General features: G+C 38.8%; 2 protein-coding genes across 3 annotated transcripts; one reads left to right on the top strand and one right to left on the bottom strand.

Moving 5' to 3' along the window:
- The first annotated feature begins 784 nt into the window (after positions 1-784).
- LOC148863351 (putative methyltransferase At1g29790) lies at positions 785-4061 on the top strand. Its single transcript, XM_088975856.1, has one exon. The coding sequence runs from the start codon at positions 2492-2494 to the stop codon at positions 3965-3967; it is 1476 nt and encodes a 491-aa protein (XP_088831982.1). The 5' UTR covers positions 785-2491; the 3' UTR covers positions 3968-4061.
- A 1385-nt stretch (positions 4062-5446) lies between these two features.
- LOC148863350 (Mitochondrial substrate carrier family protein) lies at positions 5447-25863 on the bottom strand. 2 transcript variants are annotated; one of them, XM_088975354.1, is made up of 7 exons: positions 25759-25863; positions 25498-25667; positions 22624-23005; positions 22139-22335; positions 13352-13496; positions 6746-6899; positions 5447-5890 (listed from the first exon to the last, which is right to left on the bottom strand). In XM_088975354.1, the coding sequence occupies exons 2-7, from the start codon at positions 25557-25559 to the stop codon at positions 5865-5867; spliced, it is 966 nt and encodes a 321-aa protein (XP_088831480.1). In that variant the 5' UTR covers positions 25560-25667; positions 25759-25863; the 3' UTR covers positions 5447-5864. The 2 variants fall into 2 exon arrangements, with proteins under 2 accessions (XP_088831480.1, XP_088831479.1); XM_088975353.1 differs by having other exon boundaries at positions 25498-25863.
- Positions 25864-26372: the final 509 nt, after the last annotated feature.

Below are 26372 nucleotides of genomic sequence, written 5' to 3'. Positions count from 1 at the left end.
GGCCCACGGCCCAGCCCCTGTGCGTGTAAATGTAACCCATTCTACTTTCTACACGATTGCCCAAAATCAAAGGAAGTTGTTATCAGAAGAAGTTTCGAGAAGAGGAATTGGTAAAAGGGTAAAAACGGTATTTTAGCAATGAGAATCATGGCAAATGAGATGATGATGACGACGATGACGATGCGTGAGAGTGAGAAGCTTTGATTTCGAATGGCCTGGGCCTGCCCACGACAAGTGGGCCGGATCCCGTGGGCCGCCCTTATTCTTATTCCACCCATGTGTCGGTGGTGGAACTGGAAGGTGGAAAGAGACCCATCGCTCTAATAATTATAATGACGCAGGAGGCTGGAAAAGAGCTCTCGCCTCTCGTAGTTTAGTTTAGAAAAAATCCATTGATTTTAGTTTTAGGTATTCCTTTTGTCTTTGGAATGCAAAGAAAACAGGAAAGAGAAGAGAAAGGAAGTTAGGTCTCAAGTCTCAACAGATAACCACAATTGATGAGGCAATCATAACCGTCTGATCCTTTGCTAGTTCTGTAAGCAGCCACAAGACAAGAGAGTAGTAGCACCGTTTGATGGCTGAGATCATGAAATGGAATGGAGAAGGCCCAGACCCAGCAAATCGATGTTTTAATAAAAGAGTAGTAGGTGGGCCAGTGGGCCAGGCACAGAACGTCATAGATTTGTGAAAACGTTGATTTATTTACTGAATTTGTTTTTCATTCCTTTGAAAGATGGAAGGCTAACTAATGGTAATGGGTGGATGTGGACTGGTTGTGGTTGCCAGTGACAGACACAGAGGTGAACCAGCTCATTCTCCATGTTTCTGACCCGGCTTTGGCTCCAAGTCACTAATTACAACACGGACTGGACAGTTGGATTTTCCCTGGGGGGGTTCTTGGGCCAGATTTTATATGGTTGTTAACTTGTTAAGAACAAGCTAGCCATGCTTCCGCTGATGAGGTGCAAAAATCCTATTACAACCCAAAAGCTTCTTCTAGACATGCATCATTCACAGCTTTAGCCCTTAAATATATATAAAAATGGGGAGGCATTTGGTATGAAATGAATGTCATTCAGAGGTGTTTCTCAAGGAAAACAAGAAACTCTGAATAAACAAATTAGATGACCATTTGTCTGGACTTGTCCGTCCAGAGATATGTGTGCTTTCCAACCAGATGATTGAATAAAAACAAAAAAAAAAAAAAAAAAATGTGAAGAGGATGTTTCTTTCTTCCTCTTGTTCCCTCTTCAGTATTCTCTTCTAATTTGTGCTTATTTTATTAATGCTCCTGAAAAGGATGCCTTGAGCGGAATGACTCAATGTGCTATTTTTTTTCTTGCACAAGGAATGAAACAACCCTTCAACAAACTCCACTATTGGCATATGCTGACCCAGAAGGCTAAGTCAATTCGATGATGACAACCCTCTAATTCATGGAATTCTCCAGTTGATGCTCTCTCTCTCTCTCTCTCTCTCTCTCTCTCTCTCTCTCTAGTTAGCTGCTCAACAATGGAATGTTCATAACATTGGCAATTTGGATAATTGGATTTGTGAGGTTTTTGGACCCCAATCCATCAGTGGATGAACACGATGCAACAGTTCTGCTAAATATGATCGTTTTATCATCATTCCAAATCAATCAATGAATGATTAATGTTTGAATATGGGTTTAGGGAGTCTGATTTCATAACAGAAGGAAGCTGCTTTAAAAAGATTACTTTGACGAACCACATAATCATGATTAGTTTACACATCAAATTTCATATCAAAATTGAGCATATTGCATATCGTCTTTTAGCCGATTCAGTAATTCCCAACCAAGACGGAGAGTCTAGTCTTCTGCTTTCAAATCTGCCAGTCTCCTATTCAACTCTTCAGAAAATATCATGCTTCAGCTCCTATGCTTTATTCCCTGCTTCTGGGAGCTTTAGAGACATCTCCAACCCATATTCATCAGCCACTTGCTGCATCATGATTCTTGCTTCAACTCTGCCTACCCCTTCAGTTTTGGTTTGTAATATAAACATGAAGGTACAAGAAGCAGTAACTTTAGAAACCAGGGAAATACCGAAGCAAGTTGTCGTAGAAAACTCAAAAACTAGCTATTGGGTTACACCGATGACAGTTTTAATGTCCACCGTGAATTGAAAGGGAGGATTCAAGAGGAGACAAAGTGAATTCGACGAGCAAATCCCATGTTAATTTGTATAGCACACAGCAGATCACTAATGCCGCAGTTGTTTTCAAGGTATAAGAAATAGATGGCTAATTTAATTTTTAATCTCGACGCACATCTCAATGTTCTTTATTATAGTAATCCTCCTCCAATACCAAGACTTGATCGCTTAGACGAGAAGGGAAGTATTGACCAGGAAGGATCTGAATGAAGTATAACAGAAAAAGAAGCTTACAGTAAACTCGGTTCGAAGTCATACAACCAAAAGAAAGTGACATAACCCAAGGTGGTTTAGTTGCAGTTTTTCAAGGTATGCAAAGCAAAGAGAGAGATAGGAAGAGACCCATCTCATCAGAGATGCAGAAACAGACCAGCTCCAAGTCCTCCAAATCCTTCCGAGGCTTCCTGCCCGTACTGTTATATCCTCTTCTCTTCTTCACCCTCCTCACAGTGATCACTGTTAGTTCCAAAATCTCCTACCCTTACTTCACCTTCTCCACCACCAACGCTAATGCCACCACCCGAGACCATATTGTTTTACCTTACTCCATCCACAGCCAGATCTCTCGTCTGCAAACCCAGCTGGGATCTTTGTTAGAGCAACTACATACTGAAAATCCAGAGTCAAAGGCCGTGACCAAATTTGCCGATCAAGTACTTGGCATTGCTGTATCCTTGGACAAGCTTGTGGGTAGTCTATCAGGACTGTATAGAGAACCCCTGACTGATGAGAAAGAGATGAGCACTGTCACTGTGGATGAAAGTTTCAGTGAAGGTGAGGCAGATGAAGATGAAGCCGAAGAAAGATCAGTGAGCTTAAAGATGTTCCAGTCCAGTGAGCTTCGAGGGTATACTTCTCCCAAGCCCAACAGGCAGAGTGGGAAGAAAAACTTCCTTGGAGTAGAAGCAGTGTATCCATCAGTTGGTCTGGCATGTGCTGGTGTTGCATCAAATATAGACCGCTTCATGACCTACAAGGCCTTCAGTATGTGCCCAGATGACTGGGTTGTGGCTCAAAAACTCATGGTGGCAGGGTGCGAACCTCTACCAAGAAGGAGATGCTTCACAAAATCACCTCCAGGATATGGTAAGCCATTCCCTCTGAACTCCTCTCTTTGGACTCTGCCTAGTGATTCCAACATCTTGTGGACTCACTACAAGTGCAAAGACTACTCCTGCCTGGTTTCCAACAACACAGTTGGCAAAAGAGGCTTCTTCAAATGTGCCGACTGCTTTGATCTCTCCAAACGAGGCTGGGAGGTCCCTGCAAACCAGACCACTTCAGCAGAATTCACAGTTGATGAAGTTCTAAGGTTGAAACCTGGGGAGATCCGTATAGGACTGGATTTCAGCCCCACAACTGGGACATTTGCAGCAATAATGAAGGAGAGGAATGTAACCATTGCATCGGCTACGCTGAATCTTGGAGCCCCCTTCAATGAAGTCATTGCATTGAGAGGCCTCCTCCCTCTCTACATTTCAATTGGCTCGAGACTGCCTTTCTTTGACAACACCTTGGATATCATCCATTCCACCCTTTTCTTAGATGGGTGGATAGGACTCGACCTCCTCCAATATGTTCTGTTGGACTGGGACCGAGTTCTCCGCCCAAAAGGGCTACTTTGGGTGGATCGCTTCTTTTGCAGCAAGGAAGACATGAAAGTGTACTTGGATGAATTCTCTAAACTAGGCTACAAAAAGCAAATGTGGAGAGTAGTACCCAAGATGGATAAGATGGAGGATGAACTCTTTTTCTCTGCTGTATTGGAGAAGCCATTGAGAGGTTGAATTTGACTCAATAAACCAATGAAATGTCGTGTAAATAAATGAATAACAGTTACAATTCCTTTCATATATATGATTCTGGGTTGATTTCTGTCTAGCAAGGATTTCTGATAAACTACCTATGCCATGCTAAAGGGTCTCTAGCACATTTTGGAGAAACTTATCCAAGATGAGATGAGATGCATTTCAACACAATTTCTTCCTTCATCTGTTCATTTTACTAGGTGAATCCAAATCTTTTTCATTTCCCTAAAGAATTTCCTTCTAGAATTGAACCAACCTGCCAATCCCACAGGAAACAAAGCCAACCTCTGTTGGTGAATGCTTAAGCCATCAAGGTGAACGAATATGATCTGATGGCTATCTTAAAGTCGCTTTTAATCCTCTATTTCTCACAAATCAGACGGAATGCAGTTATAATGGCCCACTTTAACCAGGTATCCGGATTTGTCCTCACAACTTTTCCAGTCGTGCATTAGGGCATCTTCCCATGAATAAAAATATGCAATTACAGAGATGTTCCCGACTGCAAGTGCTGTATAGTGTGAGGACCAATTTTATGAGGATTAAATAAATCCCAACTCCAATTGCAGCATTATCAAGACCGAGACACATGGCACTTGGCACCCTATTATCAGGTTAACATACATTTTTAACAGTTCCTTTTGCCTCTTTTCTTGGATATCGGATTTGATCATCACAAAGCGCAACTTACACCAACCTCCCACGGCATCAGAGTCATGCATTAAAAACATCTTCCATGCTTGTTGTTATCATTCATCGAAAAAAATAAATATTCCCAATGCACAGCTGCGATGTCATGTGAGGTTGGTGTGAGACACCCTCAGTGAGGAGCAAATCTGAATTCCTTTTCTTACTGAGAGTAAACGCAAACGCTTGAATCATGAACCTTAATTGGTTAAGAAAGCTAAAGTTTGTACTTTTCTAACTTTAAAAGTCCTTTAATCTCGAGCAAATCTCCCCTACATCTAACGCTGGTTAAGGGGTTATTTGTGCTGCCATTAGTTAAAAGTTAAATGCTTCTCCATAAACCCTCCAAAAAGATTTTCAAAGAGCATTTCTCCGTTGTAATAGCATGTTTGAGCTCAAAGCCCCAAACATCCTCTGATTACAAGATGAGCATCATTAGATTATTATTCCGGCTGAGGGGTGGGTAAGCTCTGAATTAAACTCAATGAAAGCCATTTTGCCTGCATGTTTAGTTCCAATGCAAAGCCAGCCTTGCTGTCGAATTCTTCACACCCTTTAGGCCTTTGTATAAAGTTACAATTAGAAAAAGCATTACTGGTACAACTGCATTCCTCGCAGTTAAATCTCTTCTGAGATATAGTTCGAACTTCTAAGCTTTAAAAAATATCTCGCAGGGAATAACCAATACTGCTTTTCGAACTTATTACATATACGTATGGAAACGCTTTCATAATCATGTTCTGGCTCGTTGTAACGACAACTAGAAAAATAAAAAAGCAAGATTTTTTTTTTTAAATGTAGAAGATACAATGAAAGCAAACATTATTAGATGAATCAAAATCCCTTGCCTGCGGATACACTATTACAGCCTCAAATTAGAACCATTTTATCCAAATTGCATGGAAATAATAGGAATTTAACTAAAAAAATATGGGTGGGTCTAACACGTCCAACTTAACTACCATTGGCCATGCTGATTCTGCATTTGAAATATCAACAAGGACTACGCAAGCAGTGTGCAGTGCCACCTTGGCTGGGTCTAGAATAACCCAACAGGCATCTTGTGTAACCCATAGGCTCTATCTCAAATAATGTGATGATGAAACTTCAAACCAATAACAAATGACCTGAATCTTCGCAGTTAATGCAGGAATAATCAATGGTCCTGCTGCCACCCGTAGCATGAGAACTACTCTTCTTTTGCACACAAGCGCTCTGGAAACAGCAAAGGTTAGCAACACATGGTTTAGACCAAGCTTGACGATTTACTATAATGGAATCATAATAATCTAGGATACCCAATATTCAGTTACAAATAGAGATCAGGTGCTCACAAAATTGGTCCTCACAACACTTGCAGCCGTGCATTGGGAACATCTCCCTACTCGTATGTTTTCATGGAAGATATTCCCCATGCACGGTTGAAGTGTTGTAAGGTAGGTGTGAGGACCAATTTTGTGAGGATGAAATCCGGATTCTTACAAATACCAGTTGAGCACTTTGGACCACAAGCAATATCACCAGAGCTATTAGATGGTTCCCAATATCAAAAGTAGCCCGACAGCTTTCTGACCATCTAAGAACTAGCATTACTCGATGGCTAGAAGAATACATTGGAAAATAATCCAGAGAAGAAATTCGAATTCTGCTAACATCATCCTTAAGGCTGTGTTTGGTTTGAAAGAAAATGTAGGGAAAGGAAGGGAAAGGCAGGGAATCCTTAACAAACCCTGTATAGGTTTTCCTACTTTTTCTTTCAAATCAAACACTGCCAATAAAGACCCTATTGAATTTAAATCAATGTCCTGGATCTAGCAAGTATTTGATCACAAACAACTAGACAAGGGAGACGGGTGGAGCCTTGGGGGGGAAGGGGGGGATCATGGCCTCACAGTTCTGATAAATCCTTTTATATTTAAGGAATGATAGGACATGGTCCTCCCTCATCAAATCCTGGATATGCCACTGAAGGCATCAGCCTATGGGCACAACGATGATATAATAAAAGAACAATAACAATAACAATGATATGATGAGTGGAAATGGTGAAGAAAAGGAATAGTCCCCTACTTAGATATTCATATGCTAATATCATTGAGGTCCCCCATGCTGACATACTGAAAAACCTTGGACCCAGCCCCCTGTATAAACCTTTCCATCCATCATCTGCAATCAATCTTTTGACAACTTTTGTTGCAGTTTCCCTCCTTTCATGTCCCATAACCTGTAATGAAGAAACAATACATCATGAAAGGAACAACTTCTGCTCATAGCATAATGAAGGAAAAGAGACAATAACACACATCCTTTTTTATTTTTTACCAAAAACATATTGAAAGGCATACTTTCCAAAAATAAGGAACAATATGTGAAGTTATCATAGAGAACATACAGTATGCAAATAAAACAGGTAATCAAAAAGTACAGGGTCAAAAATATGGGTTAGCTGATTTTCTAATATACATTTAATAAGATACAAACTTAAGTTATATTTATAAATATACACGCATCTAATGGATTACACATACATTTATATGTAAAACATGCCAAATTTTCATTCTGTATCTTTAAGAAAAGCTTCAAAGGTGTATTCATTTTTTGCCAACCTTTTAAATGCACCACTTGTTTACCAAAGCCCTAATAATATATTTAATTGTTGAAACTGAGCTACAAAAGAAGTTTCCTGTATTGTACTTACACCATACACTTCACTCTGCCAGAAAATTAACAATGTGAAATCAACTATTTGTAGCAAAGTCTAGAAAACCTACTAAACCTATTTGGTGACCTGTATTCAAATAAAACAAGTAGTTCTATTAATGGATCTAATAAAACAAGTTGAAGGGATAATCCAAAGCTTCATACTCAATAAACCTTAAGCATGTTTCATAAACATCATATTTGATGGAGGATCAAAGTCTGTTGCAAAAAATAGGATCCTACTGTCAGCTCCATGTCAGTCAAGAGCCCTAATGTAAGAACTGTATGTGTCATGTATGAAGTTTCTGGTGGATGCAGCCGTATTAAATCCAGCTAGCCCCTTTTGCTGTCAAGATTTGCAAGTCTTTTCTTTTCTTTTGGAAACTTAAATGAAAATAAAATCGGCCTTTAGCTATGAATTGGTAATAATCTTAGTTGCCAAGTCTGTTATTAAGTTGTCTTATAGGTTATTTCCTATCTTGAGTTTAGTTAGGAGTATTAGATCTTAGGAAAATATTTTAAGGGTTTAGAAGATCTTAGAAGATATTCTATTTCCTTTTGTCATAATAAGCATACCCTATGAGCCTTCTGACTATTTCAAGTATTGGATGAAGCAAAGATGGTGGGAGTAGGAGAGGACAAGAGGAAATGGCTCTTCGAGAAATCAGGCACCTTCTCTGTGAAATCCTTCTCCCATAGCTTGTCTAGGGAGGAGCCTTCTGACTTCCCAAGTCTGGATCAGATCTGTTCCCTCTAAGCTGGCTTTCTTTGTTTGGTCAGGAGTGCTGGATAAGATTTTAACAAAAGATAATTTAGTTAGAAGAGGTTTAGAGGTGGAGGACTTGGGCTACATCTTATGTAGTGGAATTGTGGAATCCTCTAATCATTTGCCGGTTCACTGTAACTTTACCCATTGGATTGGATGAGAGTGCTGAATCTATTTGGGGTTAAGATGTGCTTCTCGGCTGATGTGAAAGGATTGATAGCAGCTTGGACACTTGGAGGTTTATCCAGGGCTGGAAAGGTAGCGCATGGAATATCCTTCCTGCAGCAGTTTTTTGGGCAGTATGGGTTGAAAGAAATAACAGGTTATTTGAAGGAAGACAAACTCCAAAAGAAGAAGTTTTTATCAGAATTTTGGGGATGATACACTCTTGGTTGGCAGCTAATCAGCTATTCAAAAATAGGCATATGTCTTCCTTTTTTTTATTCAGACTTCCTATTTGTAAGGAATCTATAGTATTTTTTTGGTCTTTTGGAGGGTTGGAAATATGTGGATAACTGTTTTCCTGCTGTACAGCTTCTCATTGTACAGAGACTTCTTTGTAATTTGGCTTTTGATCTTAATGAATTACTTTACCTTGCACTCAAAAAACAATAATAAGCATACCCTATGAACTAATAAATAGGGTGATGCAGGAGCTGAGGAGGCAAAATTGGAATTTTATGAAATTTTATGTATTTCTGTATTTTTTGGACAATAGGGGTATTTTTGTCATTTTGCAATTTTCTGTGGGCTCCAATGGTAGGGTTTAATTTGTCTAGTTATAGTTTGTTTATGTTTAAAATTTCAGAGTCATTGCATAAGTAGGATTAGAGTTATTCAGTCTTCTTTGAATTGAAATATGATGACAACTTAGTTTGAGTCCTACTGGGATTATTGAGTCTAACGAGTATAACAGTTCCACTCCTAAGACTATTATGAGTCTAACAGTTTGACTCCTAGGGTTATTATGAGTTTAGAGTCTATAAATATGTACGAACGTTTTACACAAAGGCAATGAATTATATTGAGGGTATGTTTGGTTTGCAGGAATAGGGGTCTGGAATCAGAATGGTCCATTCCGATTCCAGGTGTTTGGTTGGGCAGAATCGGAATCCGATTCCCATTCTGGGCAGAAAGGGAATCCCCCATTTGAGGGAATGACCATTCCCAACCCAGAACCAGAATCCATTCCCGCTATTTAATATAAGAAAAAACCAAAATGACAAAATAAAAACCCTCAAATCTCTCTCTACTTGAATCCAACTTTCTAACCCTCACTCCCCCTTCTCTCTCGTCACTCCCTCCACCAGCAGAAGTTTGAAGTACTGATCTGAACCGAAACTCCGGCAACGGTGACGACAAGGTAAATCACCGTCATTCTTTTTCTCTCCTCTTTCCTATTCTTCATCTTCTTCCTCCTCTCCTCTCTCTCACTTTATTTTTTTCATTCCTCTCTAGTTTTTCCGCTGCAGACTAGACCAGACCAAACCACAACAAGGTATGCTTTCCTCAATTTTCCTGTCTGAAATGCATGTTAAATTTGGTTGTTTCTACTTGACCTCGAAATGCATGTTAAATTTAGCATCTCTTCTTTCAAATATTTAGATGTGTTTTTATTTTTTTCCCAATTTCAGTTTGGAATGCATCCTTATGTGAGTAGAGTTATTTGGTTGTTAGTTCAGTTTGGAATGCATCCTTATGGTGTTTGTAGCTAATAAGTCTGAAAGATCTCTATCAAGTTGATCAGAATACAATAACATTCTAATATAATTTCAAATTAGATAGAAGTCTGATTAAACATGAATAGTGACAATAGAAAGCAAGAGTTTGAAATCAACAAATCAAAAACAATAGCAAGAGTTTTATAAACCAAATCTCATGTACTAGAGTCCAGTAATGAGCTTTCTTCAGAGAAAAAATCAAAGGGAAAAAAAAAAAAAGAAAAAGAAATTAGAACCTTTTAGACTATGCTCATGCTGTGCATTGCCAATGGCAAGCAAGCACAGATCGGAGGGGATCATGTCAAATTGGGTGTTGGTTGAAAAACTTCTGCCAAATCCCTTCATATGTGCTGATTTGGAGTTTGAAATCCAAGCAAAGTCAGTAGTCTTATGTTGCCAATCCTAAACAGTTGTTGGAAGGTACTAGTGAGAATGACAAGAAAGATGACCAGCAGTCATCTGAGAGAAATATAAAATGAGAATAAGAAAAAAGAAAAGAAAAAAAAAAAAAAAAACATTATCACCCACTTGCACCTCCACGCTTTATCTCAGCACACACCAACAACCAATTATATGAACCATTTGAAAGCAAAACCCAAACTCCACTCCAAATCCCAGCATTATAACATTCTTTCAAAATTTGTTAGTAGTTATTACATCAATCAACAAGGTTGAAATTGATACAACCAATAGATGAATAGTTGATTCTTACCACAAACCAGCAGCTTGGGAGTTGGGTCAAATTACAGATAGTGAGTATCTGAGTGATAATGTTTCTTTGCATGCATTAAAGCCCAAATCAGCTCAGTTCAGATCACAGAAGTTAATTGAGCCTTCAACCAACAAAGGTGATCAGTTTCTTTTGTGCCTCTCCAGTATTTTGAGGATGGTAGGTTCCTTAGAACTAGTGTTTATAGATTCAAGATGTTGAATGTTGAACATGCGAAGAGCATTTGTGCCATCAAAGATCTAGACATCCCCATGATTTCCAATTATTGTGGTGCTTTGATGCGATGGATCACCTTATTTGCTGTAAATTTTCATTTGAGGGCCTGTGCTTTCAACCCACTACAGTGTGGTGGGTTGATTACTTGGATGAAAGTGTTTCCATGTTTTCAGACATTTCTGCCAAGGCTTATATTGCTTTCTTGGCATTGGGAGTTCTCTCAACTTAAGGCAAAAATAGAGGGGCAGGACAAGAGGTAGAAATTCAAATTTTGTATCAGGTAGGAAGGGATGCAAATTTTAAAGTTGTCATGACAATCATGATTAGGCAGCACGAACCACAAATTTTTGGATCAATTGCTCTTGAGCCTTGGCCTTTTCTGACCAATCCTCTAAACCAACCCAAGCCTAACTAATCAACTCCGGTTCCAAGGCTTCAACCTAAAACAAAACCAAATCTAATCAGCTTGTAGTGGTTATAGTGATTTTACCTGAAACTTGAGTTTACTTGGCTTAGCAGGGATTATCTAGATTCCTTCCTTCCCTCTACCAAAATTCCCATATATGCACATGTCTAAAGACAATAAATCAACATTGTTTGAGATTTTTTTATCAGTAAATCAACATAGTTGATATAAGAGACACTCAAGAAACGTTAGATCAAAATGAGTGTCTGTAGTTTTCAGAATATAGCATTTCTAATAGAAAACCAAGCTAGGCTCTTCCTCTCTTGAGAGGCTCCTCTGTGCTTGGTTCAAATTCCAGTCTTTTACATTTTCTCCACTTCCACCTGTATGGTTTTACTTTCCACCAATGGGTCCTCTAATTGATAGAACCTCACAAATTGACAGGTGTCAATCGAAACATACTTCAATTTTGATTCAATTTCTGTATAAATGTTTGTGTCATATTTCTTATCAGGTTTCTTCATATTGTTGGTGCAACTGAATTAATAAAAAATGTTACTGCAATTAAAGATCAGATGTTGCAGCTAGAGGAAGCCAAAAAGTTTCACATTTCCTTGTATTCACAGGTAAGAACTTGTACCTTCTTTGCCAACTGAAACCTAGCCTCCTTTTTATTCATCAGAATGTAAGTGCATTTACCATTACAGGCCTGATGTTCCTCATATCCAAGCAACAGTTATTTGTTCTAGAAAAGTAGGCCAGCAACTTAGAGTCCGAAGTGGTGGCCATGACTACAAGGGACTTTCATATGTATCTGATGTTCCATTCGTCATTGTTGACCTGCTAAATTTTCGATCTGTTGACGTTGATATAGAAGATAACAGTGCATGGATTCAAGATGGATCAGTTCTTGGGGGTGTTTATCATAGAGTTGCAGAGATTTTTTTTTGTTTATGTATTTTTCTTTTCATTTTTTTATGGTGGAGAATGGTTTTTTTTTGTGATTTTTGTTTGTTTATGTGTTTTTCTTTTCATTTTTTTCATATTTTCTCCATATATGCACTTGTTAGCTGGTTGCCAATGCATGCATATGTTGAAAATATACGAGTGGCTGTTTTTGAGGTGTTTTTAACAAGGGCATAATTGGAATTTTTTGCTGATTCCGATTCAAGCTTCTAGTTGAACCAAACAGTAACAATCGGATTCGATTCCGATTCTTGACTGAACCAAACAGGTGCCAGGAATAGGTGATTCCAATTCCGGTCCTGTCCACAAACCAAACGCACCCTGAGTTTTCTTTAGCTTATGCTAGCTATGGTGAGTGATTCCCATACCCTAGAGTGATTCTAGGCACCCTGTGAGTGATTCTAGGTGTTTCCTCTCTTCTTTCTCTCCCTATTTCTCTCTTAATTCCTTCAAGAAGCCATTATAGCCATCAACAACTATAAAATTCTGATCCAAGAAGACCATTCAACATTCTCTAAGGACTAGAACTGAGCAGGCCCTACATCAGTCATCAGATATGCTTACCTTTTGCAAAATCATGTAATTAGTTTGCAGACTATTTGACTAAGGGTCTAACCAAATCCAAGCTAGAAGAAAATCTTGTCAAGCTTGGCATGTATGATAGCTATGCCTAGCTTGAGGAGGAGTGTTATGTGAGTAGTCTATTTGGTTTAGGGTATTATTGTCCTTTTATATGTTTCTTGTATTAAGGGGTCTAAATGTAATTTATGCACTCTAGTATAAATATAAATGAAAAGGGGAATATCCCCTAATCTTTTTTTGGCCCAAATCCTCCTCTCATGAATGTTTCCTCTTCTCTCTTCTTCTCCTCTCTCTTTTCTTTCTTTATTTTCTTTCCTCCTTTTCCTTCATCCATTCTCCTGTACATATTCTATATCATTTATCATTTTGAAACTTGTAATCTAGATAAATAGCATTTTTTGTGCTACATGTATCCAACGTATTTTCATATCTGATCTGGTTTTTTGACATTCAGCTTAATAAACAAGCCAATGCCAAATGAAGGGTTCAAGATATTAGTATAAATTAAGGGTTTATAATGGTAGAGTTCATCTTGACAGACTAACTAATAGCAATTGCAACACTAAGAAAAGAAAAAGTCTGGGCATACCTGTAACCGGGTCTTTATGGTGTCCAAAGGGGTAGTGATGCAGGAGGCCATAGCACCTGCTACAATCCCTCCAGTAGCCTGAACACAAACAATTGACCACTGGCTAGGGATGGATTCCTTCTGTTCATTACCATAACCTAGGAGTCTGCCCAAAAGAATAAGGGTGAATGCTCTTAAGATGGCAATATGACATATTAATGAGAACCAAACACAAATTTTGTAATAAAAGACTATATTGAAAACTACATTATCCTAACACTTAAACATGAGAACCAACCACGTTATAAAGGGGCAAATATGATGGACCTGACACTTATAATCCTGATTCCTAAACTGCCCATACAAGAAATGGTACTCACTAAATAAAACATTTCATGAGGGACCTGACACTTCTAACCTCCCTAAGTTTTTTCTTTTATTTTTTTGAAAGGTAAAAGATGTAATTGTATTGATAAAGGGAAGAACTCTGATAGACACAAAAGAATCCCCTTAAGATAATAGGGGACTGAGCAGTATGTGTTATATGATGAAAAGATGATCAGTATGAGCTTTTCAGATCATATACAAGAAGCTCTCAAAAAGGAGGGAGCCCAACTATTTGCCTCCAGTGGTCGCAAATATGAGTGGTGTAATCTTGGTTATGTACCGCAAGGGCACTTTTGTCTTTTCATCTTTCTTTATTATTGTATGGTCGCCTTAACGTATAAATAGAAGGACTGGCGCCGCCAGCCCAGATTTTCCTCGGACTCCAATCTTCTCTTCTCCCTTCCTCTTCTCCTTCCTTCACTGTTTTTTTCTGATTGAAATCATGGTATTAGAGTGGGACAGTGCTCTGTAAAAGTATTCTTGTCTGATTGAAGCTATTCCAATCACATATCTGGACTGTGAATGAGGAAGACAAGTTTGACCTTGCCCTGAGAACTGTTCGGTTGACCCTGTTCCATTATCTTTAAACAGAAACTTGGAAATAACACTTTCAGAGAACACCAGATGATTGACTGAGGTCTTCTTAGAGGTCGGTGGTTGTTTTTCTTCTTCTCTGGACTGTAATTTCCAGAAGTCAGTCGAACTGATCAGAAACATAGACTGAAACGTTCTTATTATTGGTTCTTGGTACTGTTACCAATAGCATACTAAAATCTGCCTTAGCCGAATGGTGTAGGCCTGTTGAGTTGCTTCCTGTGGGTCGGTGATCCAAATCTGTGTGGCTGAAGAACCTATGTAGGTCATGTGTGACCTGGTTTAGATGGAAAGGTACAACAGAAGAGCTGTAGATGTTATGTGTGGCTTAAACTAGCCTTTGTGAGGTTGGTTAGACCTGTGAATCTGTGACAGCAGGTGCTGTATATGTTATATGTGGCTTAACCTAGCCCTTGTGAGGTCAGTTAGACTTTACCTGTGAACCTGTGACAGCAGGCACTGTGTTACTGTGTTTACAGTTTTTTTAAACCTTACAGGCACTGTGTTACTGTGTTTACAGGCTTCTGATAGCAGCCTCTGTTATGGCCTCTGAGGAGTGAGGACTCTGCAACTTCTAGAACCTCTTTCAATCAAGGAGGAATGAACAGTAGTCATTACTCTCTGAGTTTCCCAACAACCATTACTCCCTTAGATGGCAGAAATTATTTGACATGGTCTAAGGAGATGTGACTGTACATCACAGCCCAAGGTAAGGCAGGGTATATCAATGGAAAAGTGAAGGAGTCTAGGGCTGGTACTGCTGAATATGATAAGTGGGACCAAGAGAACTGCATGATTATGTCATGGCTTTTTACTACTATGCTACCATCGGTTAAGAAGAATTTTATGTGGGCTGAGACAGCCAATGAAATATGGGAACAAGCAAAGTCAACTTACTCCGAGCAGAGGCACTATGCTAGAATCTATCAATTGCAAGCCGAGTCTGCAACATGTAAACAAGCGGAAAGAAGCTTATCCACCTACTATTCTTCCCTCACATCTATCTAGAAAGAGTCAAATTACTATCAAAACATTTATTGGGAGAGTGAGAAGATGCCAAAGCTTACAAATAGTTAGTTTCAGAGCAGCATGTGTTTACTTTTTTGTTGGGGCTTAATCCCATGTATGAACCCACTCAGGTTTAGATTTTGGGCAACAAGGATCTTCCGACTATCTAAGAGGTGTATGCACTGGTTTAATCTGAAGAGAGTAGAAAATCTGCCATGAATCCCCCTGAGGGGGAGGCCATTGCTTTACCCATAAGAGGTAATACCAATTCAGCAAGAAAGGGAGATGGTCAGAAAAGGGTTGATGATAAAGATAAACTGTGGTGCACTCATTGTCAAAAATCCTGACACACACGAGAGACATGTTGGGAATTGCATGGAAAGCCGAAGTGGGCAGAAGACCTAAGTAAGAAATCAGCACAAGAACAAACAAGAAACCAAATCAGAAGTTCACCTCGGCTAACTTGGCCTCTCATGAGCCACAGAGTGGATGTACTATTGTGAACTCCCAGGATTTCCCCCCTAGTTTTGATCTCAAGGAAAATATTAGCAATGCCTTCCGTGACCATTTGGAGCAATATGGTAAGGCTCTCACGCAAGCAGATTCTAGACCCACTCCTTCAACCTCTTTTGCTTCCTCCTCAAGTAACTTAGCTTATGTATTCCATGTGTCTACTGATACCTCTTAATCTCCATGGATTATTGATTTTAGTGCTTCCAATCACATGACTGGTAAGTCAACATTTTTTCAATGATACACCCTTCTTTCTAGCAGAGATAAAGTGAAGTTAGCTGATGAATCCTTCTCCTCCATTGCTAGTCGAGGATCTATATCTTTGCCATTTGGCTCACCTCTGTCAATTTTTTTACATGTTCCAAAGCTGCCTATTAATTTGTTACCTATTACCAGCATTACACAATTGCTCAGTAACCTTTTTCCTCAATCTTGTGTCTTTCAGGACTTGGCCTCCAGGAGGACGATTGGTAAAGGGAACATGGTAAATGGTCTCTATGTGCTGGAGAATAAAGTTAGTCTTGCAGCCTCAGAGTCTGAGTTAGTCAAATAAGAGTTGGGTTACTTTATGGCACAATTGTTTGGGTCATATGTTTGAGTCTTGGAAGCACTTGTTTGCAAAATTGTTTAAGTTAGTGTCAGTAAATGATTTTCAGTGTCAAGTGTGTTAGCTAAGCAAGCGTTGTAGAACTTCATTTCCTTTACACAATGAAAGATCAAAAGTTCCTTTTTCCATTGTGTATTCCAATGTTTGGGGACCTGTAAATATTCCAACAGAGAATGGCTACAAATATTTCATATCTTTCATTGATGACTTCTCTCGATATACATGGGTTTACCCTATGCACTCTTGAGAAGAAGTCCCTAAACTTGTGAAAGCTTTTCAACTTATGGTATACACACAATTTCAGACGGGGATTCAAATTTTCCAATCAAACAATGCCAAAGAGTATTTTCATGGTGCCCTCACAGAATTTTTTGAAACTTGTGGCTCTCTTCATTGTAGCTCTTGTGCTAGAACCCCTCAACAGAATAAGGTTGCAGAGAAAAAAAATCTTCATCTTCTAGAGGTTGCTCAAGGGTTCCTGATACACATGAATGTTCCCAAAAGTTTATGGGTGGATGTTGTTATGACTATGGCTTATGTTATCAACCGGATGCCATCTTGTCTTTTGGAGTACATGTCCCCTCATCAGCTCATCTTCCCCACGGCCCCATTGTTTCCTATCCCTATGCGTGTCTTTGGGTGCAAGTGTTTTGTCCATGATTTGTCTCCTACGCATGGTGAGCTGGACCCCAAAGCCATTATGTTTTCCTTGGCTACCCTCTCTCCTAAAAGGGTTATCGTTGCTTTGACCCCATTTCCAAAAAGTACTTTGTATCCATGGATGTCTCCTTTGAAGATGTTACTTTCTTTTCTGCTTCTCCTTAGGGGGAGAGTTCAAGTGAGGAGAAACAAAAACAGGTTTTGTTGCCTTCTCCTGACCCTCCTCCATTTCAGGTCTTTCGTAGACAACGGTACAAAAGCCAAGGCCAGGGTCAACAAAGTTCAATAGACACAGAGAATCATAAGGTTGTGCAACCTATGCCATCGGATTCTCAAGGATTGAATTCATCACCACATTCAGGTACTATTATTCAGTTGATATTCCTGAACCCATTGATATTGACACTTCCAATTGTGATCTGGATCTTCCTATTGCTAAGAGGAAGGGTGTCGGATCATGCACCACACACCACCCAATGGCTCATTCCTTATCCTATGAGATTTTTATTATATTTTATTTATTTTTTTTATAGGAAATGGTAACTTTCATTAGAGAATTGAAAAGATTACAAGCTTACCACCCACAAATGGATGGAAAAGAAAAAACAAAAACTTACAAGCAGGCCCAAAACAAAGCCTCCCTAGTAACTCCTTGCTTAGCTAAAGTGTCAGCCATTCCATTTGCTGACCTTCTTACCCATTTAAAATGCACCCCAATCTCCCCAATGTTTTAAAAGCGCAAGGCGCAAAAAAGGCACAAGGCGCAAGGCGAGCACCTTTTTGAGGCAAGGCGCACAATTTAAAAAAAAAATAAAAAATTATAAAACATAATATTAATAAAAATATTAACTTAAGTTTTAAAATAAATGTTTCAAAAAACCTATTATCTAAAATTAAAATACATAAATATAATATGTAAAGCATATTCAAATGAGAATTTAAAAATGAAATCAAACATATAAAACATTTTCAAGCATATAAAACCCACAATCTCTTTTTTTTTCTCAATTGCATCAAGTAGCTAATGTGATATATTACATTCCTAATTCTACAAGTTGCCTTTGTGCCACGCCCCTCGAGGCAACCCCAAACAAGTCCATGTTAGGGTCTTAAATTCTTAGATTTCACACAAAAAATAATAATTTTATATTTTAAATTGCTTTTAAGAAGATATGTTAGTAAGATGAATGAATGGACAACATTACCAAATAGGGGGTTCTTGTAGCTTCGGTGATCGAGCGAAAGCGGCCAGACTCAAAAAAAGTGAAAAAGCGGCAAATTTTCAAAAGAAGAATGCTTGGGCTAAGGCGTAAGGCGCATCAGGCGTGTGCCTTTTGAATGGGCTACGCCTAGGACCTGGGCGCAGCGCCTACCATAAAATACGCCTCACCTGAGCGCTTAGGCGCGCCTGAGGTGTGCCTTTTAAGTCACTGAATCTCCCTTGCTAAGCTAATAATCTCTCTTAGAGGTTGTCTAAGAGACCACACTCCCAGGTTTCCGACTTGCATCCACCCTATTACAAGCTTGGAGTCTCCTTCCACTTCTAATTGTTGCATTCCCCATTGTTTCGTTAGTTTCAAACCTTGAAGCAAATCCATTACTTCTGGCCTTAATGAATCTCCCACCCCAATTGAGCCTGAGTAAAGGGCCAAGACTTTTCCTTGTCCTATGAAAATGTTTCACCCACTTTCCGTGCTTTCCTCTCTACTATTAACAGTGTTCCCCTTCCTAAGAGTGTTGTAGAATTTTTACTTGTTCCTGAGTGGACAGATGCAATGAAGGAGGAGATCAATGCCCTTCACAAAAATGGCACGTGGGAATTGGTAGATCTTCCTGAGGGAAAGGAACATGTGGGGTGCAAATGGGTATTCTCTGTAAAACATAAGGCAGATGGCATAGTGGAGAGGTTCAAGGCTCGGGTAGTTGCAAAAGGTTTTTCACAGGTGTATGGAGTTGATTATGTGGAAACCTTTGCCCCTATAGCAAAAATTATTTTTATTCAGGAACTTCTCTCTTTAGCAGCAAATCTAGATCGGGAGCTTCATCAACTAGACATTAAAAACGCCTTCCTGAATGGTGACTTAGAAGAAGTGTACATGACCCAACCTCTAGGTTTTGGTACCAAGGGAGATGAGCAGAGAGTTTGCAGATTGAAGAAATCTCTATATAGCTTAAAACAATCTCCAAGGGCCTAGTTCAGTAGGTTCCACAAGGCAATCCAACATATGGGATTTAAGCAATGTCAGTTTGATCACACACTCTTTGTGAAGAGAGAACAAGGAAGAATGACAGCCTTGATTGTTTATGTCGATGATATTATTATCATCGGTGATTGGGACTCAAAGATACAGAGATTGAAGAGATTCTTAGCCACTCAGTTTGAAGTGAAGGATTTGGGGCTTTTACGTTATTTCTGAATTGAAGTTGCCCATTCTAATCAGGGTATCTTCATCTCCCAGAGGAAATATATCATGGATCTCTTGAAAGATACGGGGAAGCTTAGAGCAAAACCTGCTAACACTCCTATAGATGTAAACCACAGGCTTGGGGACTGCAATGATGAGCCCATGGCAGACACAAAGCAGTATCAAAGATTGGTGGGAAGACTTCTCTATCTATCTATGACAAGACCTGACATTGCACATGCAGTGGGAGTCCTTAGCTAGTTTATGCATGCTCCCAAGGCCACACACTTAGAGGCAGTAAACAGAGTTCTTAGATACCTAAAGAAATTCCCTGGGACATGGCTCTTATTTGAAAAACATGGGCATATGAGAGTTGAGGTTTACACTAATGCACATTGGGCTGGTTCTGTGGATAACAAAAAATCCACTAGTGAATATTATGCCTTTGTTGGGGGAAATCTTGTTATTTGGAGGAGTAAGAAACAATGTGTGGTGGCCGGATCTAGTGTAAAAGCTGAATACAAGGCCATATCTCATGGTGTGGTAGAACTACTATGAATAAAGAATCTCTTAGGTGAATTGGGCTTTCCTCTCAGTGATCCTATGTCACTCTATTGTGACAACAAAGCTACAATGTTGATTGCAGCCAATTTTGTTCTCCATGATAGAACTAAACACATAGAGGTTGACAAATACTTCATCATGGAAAAGTTGGAAAAAGGAGAAGTTTGCACTCCCTACATCAACTCTGAGGAACAACTTGCAGACATCCTTACCAAAGGATTAAACTCCTCGTGGCACTATAATCTTTGTAACAAGTTGGGGATGATTGATATCTATGCCCCAACTTGAGGGGGAGTGATGTAATCTTGGTTGTGTCACAAGGCCACTTTTGTCTTTTCATCTTTCTTTGTTATTGTATGGTCGCCGTAACATATAAATAGAAGGTCTGGCACCGCCAGTCCAGATTTTCTTTTGACTCCAATCTTCTCTTCTCTCTTCTTCTCTTCTCCTTCACTGTTCTTTTCTAATCGAAATCAATGAGAATAAGAGAGGCCTTGGAATTCCTTCTTAATGGACAACCACTTGAACAAAATCCTTTTTGATTTGCTCATCACTGCTTCCACCTGTAAGCATTCCCCCTGAAAATCTGATTGTTCCTCTCCCCCACAATATCCAGAAGATGGCTAAGGGGGACCAGAGTACCCTTCAACTCCTAAAACCAATTTCCGGCCAAGCGGAAACAAGGTTTGAATATTATTGGGAATGGCCCAAGCCTTACTAAAAATCTGCAGAAAATAGGACCACACAGCAAGAGAAAAAGGGGTAGTGGAGTGATGGTTGACTGACTCCCACCCAGCCTCGCATCAGCAACAAAAATTAACCAAGGGCAATCCTCTTACCATCATTTTTTTATCAGCATCCTCTTACCATCAAATTGTCAATGGTTTGTAATTTATTCAAAATAGCAGTCCGAGCAAAAAAACACACCTTGGATGGGACACCCGCCTCCCAAATCCACTTCCAAGGTGCTTCAGGAACTTGATGAGCCAAAGTAAGAAGTGACTAGTGAGAAAGATTATGTGAAGATCCCATCACTATGTCAATGCCACCATCTTCTGTCAAACTCCCAGTCCTGGACATTCCTGAAACAGTGAGTTCAAACTACCTGACATTCCTGAATTTCCTTCTGAGGCTTGGACTCCAAACTACCTGACCTCCCAAAATCTCATAACAGCTCCGAACTGTAACATCTTTGTCATCAGCCAGCTGAAAAAATGTGTGGGAAGACAGAAGCCAAGGGTGAGGGTTCACACCAAACATCTTTCCAGAAACAGATCTTATCACCATTGCCAACTTTAAAAGAACACCAATGAGAGAAAGACGCCAAACATCTTTCCTGATCTTAACCATTCCCCCTCCCCTTCCTGTTTCAGCTTTAAATTGAAATGTTACTGTTAAAATTTTTAAACCATGAACATGTCTCCATTGAAGTTATTGAAGCCTTATGCATGGATGGAGAACAGGTCTACCTGTGTGCTAAATGAGCTCCTAGCCTTGTATGATGTACCTGGAATGGTTTTGCCCCCATCTTTCATACATACACAAAATAAACCCTCTTAAAACCAAGTTGAACTTCTAATATAGAATAACTTTCTGCCTTCAAGAATAAACCACCCATCTAAATTAGATGCTCGTAATAAGTAGAATCTCCATAATATCAAAAGGGGAATGCTAATAGTTCCCATTTTTTGGGTGATGGATACAAGTACATCATACATATCTCATACATTGTTCAAGTTCCATAGATCCCTAATCTGATATACTGACAACTTTCCAGATATATGGTGTATGATGGATACAAGTACATCATACATATCTATACATTGTGCAAGTTCCATAGATCCCTAATCTGATATACTGACAACTTTCCAGATATATGGTGTATGATGCACTGGTATGCAATAAAAGATGTCCCACTAGCAGTCCTCTATTTAATAGGCAACCCATAAGCAATGTCAAAAATAGATGATAAGTAGATACACTAAATAAATAAAACCCTGCTATCATAGAAAATGCAAGGTCTTTCTGAACATATTTGGCATTTATAGAAGATAAGTTAGTATCTATCACCTCCATATGAATCGTTGGCTTGAACCATAACTTGCCCACCATACAGCACTAGATGGAGAATAGGTCATAACTGATAGGCCAAATCCTCTGTATAACCCACGAATACCATCAGCCTTCAGAATCTTCCGAGCAACATCTAGGCCCCCATTATATCTGGCATAGCCTGAGTATCCTTGCACCATCAACTTTTGGCTGACCTAAGAGGATACATTTTGATAGAAATAAGCATCCAAAGATTAATCCAGAAACCCTAAACAAATAAAATTAAATGATTTTCAAGTTTTCTCATACACCAAAATTTGGAATTACATAGAATAAATAACCTGAAAAGGGTAAAGGCACAAAAATTGCACTCCAGGCTTGGGATGGTTTTGTCTCTTATTAGCCTGGATGGAGCTAATTCCTCAACCTCAAGGTTGATATAGACAGGATAGTACAATGTGAATGGGGATGAAAATATTCATAGAAGAAAGCAAGACTCATACCACATCAATTGGAACAAAAACTGCCTGTGAAAAAAGTGATGCCGTCATCCCGGCAACTCCATTTGCTATGGCTGCCTGTGTTGGTTCAGAGAGCTTAAACGGTTCAACAATATTGAAAGATGCAATCTTTGTGGTCTCCAAAGCAGTAAGGAAAATGATCCTTGCAGGAATTGCACCAGTTATGACTGTGCCAAACCCTCTATACAAGCCAGGAATTCCATCTGCTCTCAATATGCCTTTGACAATGGAATATGCACTTTTCTCAATAGTATCTTTCGAAGCAACCTGCATTCTTGTCTTTACAACAGAAACTGGGTACAATGCTACAGTAACTCCAGTAAAGAGGCCAGCTCCTACGACATAAAACTTAGTTTTATCAAGCCTGCAGGATTGGGTGAAAGACATGAGAACAAAAGTTAGGTTATAAATTTATAAAATAAATAAGAGTTAGGTTATAATAACTTTCCATTATTCAGAATGGTAAGGATAAACAGCTGTTTGCAACTTGATGAGATCTTTTACATGTGCTCATCAACAAGTGATTCCATCATAACTAGTTAAAATCAAAATTGGAAGACAATGCTATTTAGAAAGCCCCAGATTTATGCACACACAACTAAATGCTTGCAAACACATGTTTATAGATCTACAAGATACCCATTTAATTTACCATATAGCATAGTTGGTTTTTTCAATTTGAGTTACCAATGAAATTGGCTAGGGTTTAGTTGATTATATTCTGATTACCCATGAAATTGACTAGAGTTTAGTTGCACCTTTGTTTTTGGGCTAGCCCCTGCCAACCTCCCATCTGATTTCAACATTTTTTGCTTAGGAAACTCCCCCAATACAACTGATTACTGGTTACTCCTCTTGCCAAAGCATCAGTCATACTGTTGATCCAGTTGAACTTTATAATTTGTACCATGCTCCAATATAAACCCAATTGTTACTACTAGGGGTGAAACCTGGTCGGTTTGAGTTGAGAATTCATTAAATTTTAAATGGGGATGGAACTCTAACCTGAGCTTGATATAGTTGAAGTTCTTCAATTCGGGCAACCCTGACTTGCACCCCAAGGCCCGAGCTGGAACCAACTTTCAGGAAGGGAAGGGGGAAGGGGATACACGCTAATTTTGTTTTCTCCTATTTGATTATTATTTGCTTATCCATACATGTCCTTAATCAAATATAACATTGCACGATATTTGTGCAGTAAATAAGCAGAATAAGAATATTAAATAGTTCAACGTTTGAGAGAAGCATACTGTAGCTGTTACATGCAAACATCCAGTTAAATATTAATACAACCATGAAGAAGAGGAACAAAAACAAAACCCAAAAAAACTATACATTTATTTTTCTGACAATATCAGGTCAACAGGGTTTAACCTATTAGACTAACAACTCCGACTACACTAAACTCTGAAGCAGATGGAAACACTAAGGCCTCGTTCGCTTTTCAGGAAGTTACTTACTCGGGTAAATGCACTTACCTGGGTAAGTGTTTCCTGGGAAATACTTACCCAGGTAAGTGTATTTATCCATGTTCTTTTTATTTCCCATGAAAATAAGAAAATGATCGTCTTAGTCATAAAAAACCATTATCAAAATGGGCAATTTTGTCCCATCCAAGTGTTGGCAACTTTCCCCCCGGGTGGGAAAGTTATTTACCCACCTAGGAAATGGGTATCAGGTAAGTGATACCCAGGGAAAATAAATTTTCCTAGACTTCACATAAATATGAAAAAAGAACATGGGTATCTTGGTCAATGGGAACCAAAATCCCATTGACCAACTTTCCCCCCTCTCAAAATCCAAAAAAAGAACAGGCCCTAGGGTGCAGAAGAACAGCCAAAGAATGTGAGGTTTAAAATGGCTATGAAGGATGGGATCAATCTCCATGCTCTATAAGTGACAGTTTTATTGATGTATTTTTTTCCTTATTTTGAAGAAGAAACTTGTCCAGAGTATCCTAGTGTAACAAGACATTCCACAGATTCTTCAATGACACTTGGACATAAAATTTTACCCCTTTTTTACTACCATATTTGACACAAATGGACAGCTAAAGTACACAATTAATGCCATTTTTCCTATAAAACATTAAGCAAAGACAACATTCTAGAACTTTTCTATAGGTATATAATATTAGGGTTCCAAAAATATAAGGACCATTTTGATATTATGATATTATTGCAGTTTTCTGCAGACTGTATCCTGTTACCCTGATCCATGATAAGTTGCTCAACTAGACCTTATTGCTTTTCTCCATTTCTCTAATACTTCTTTGTCCTTATGATATTATTGAACAGCTCTTTCAACCTGGATAAACCAAAACTTACTTAAGAAATAAATAAAAATAAATACATCAATATAAGGAGTTGAATTCCTGTTGAGAAATATTCTCGTCCAACAACCATGAAAAGGGAGATCCAAGACCAGACATGACTACCCAGTTGCCTCCCTATCTACCTCTGCCAGTACAACACATTTCCAGTACAAAGAAAAAGGATCCACCAAGTTAAATATATACCCAACAGATCTATAAACTATATAATGTTATTTTTGTCCCCTTGAGGAAATGGGTAAAGCATAGGAAAAGAAGACAAGCCCTTACAGGTAACATTTATTTGAGCGAACAACTTCTCTTTCATAAAGATGCAAATCCATGATAACAACAATTTACGAGATATTAAATGTTTAGCTAATCATTGCAAACAACTTCAAATAATTTCTGTCTGAGGCAACAAATGTTTATGAGATGTAAAAAATAGCATGAGGAAAAAGGCAAGTTCAGAAAAATAAATTAAAGAAAAGAAATCAAATTGAATAAAAAAGAACATGGAGCTCAAGTCGAAAGAAAATAAGTACTTGTCCCAGTTAATCTCCGTTCGTCCGAACGATTGAGCTCCATACCGAGAAGAAGAATCCATGAAAACCAATTGGTAGGAGAGGAATTAAAGAAAGAAAAGCTATCTCCACCGCAGCTTTAAGGCCAAACTGATTCGAAACACATTTTTCCCATGGAAAACATAATAAAACTGCAATTGGTGTACCCTCGGAGTCAAATGGGTCTCTCGGGATTTTATGCGAACGAATTTAGAAAGAAAAACGAAAATTGCATTCAAATACCAGAGAGAGAGACCAGAGAGTTCTCCTTTGATTTTTCTTCCTTAATTCAACCTTCCCTTGCAATTGCAATTGTTCAATTCTTCATTCAGTCTTTCCGTGACGCACGCAACAAAAGTGCGCGCTCAAAGCTCAATAGCAGCTGGATCGGGCAATCGGGTCGGTCCGGGGCTTGCGTCAGGACAAGATAACTCGGTTCATTTCATGTCGAGTCAAGTTTCGGGTTGGATCGCAAAGACTTTACCCTAACCCTAAATATTTAGGCGAGAGTCGACCCATGGTCAGACGTATCAATGGTTCAACCCCCGGTTCAGTTGGTCTTTAACCAAAGTCGATGCTTTTTACCAAAAATATGGATTTATTATGTGTTTGGTTTTATTGATATTTATGGATAATCGTTTTTCAAAAAAATACTTTATCTGAAAAACTCCACTTAACCGTTTATTGGTTTTGACTATTTGTTAGGGTGTTTATAGTAACACCCTATAAAAGGCATTTGCCACCTAAGCACAATAAATGTTTGTTTTTTTTTTTTCATTTTTAGTTGTTTGGTGGGGTGTTAGTAGAATAGTATGTGTTTGGCATCGATGCTACAGATGCAGCAATGGTGCTGATGT

This window comes from Nelumbo lutea, chromosome 3 (assembly GCF_056320005.1).
Source record: "Nelumbo lutea isolate HS-2025 chromosome 3, American lotus-T2T, whole genome shotgun sequence".
Lineage (NCBI taxonomy): Eukaryota > Viridiplantae > Streptophyta > Magnoliopsida > Proteales > Nelumbonaceae > Nelumbo > Nelumbo lutea.
The sequence above is the reverse complement of the archived record's forward strand: the minus strand, read 5'-3'. Positions and strand labels throughout refer to the sequence as shown.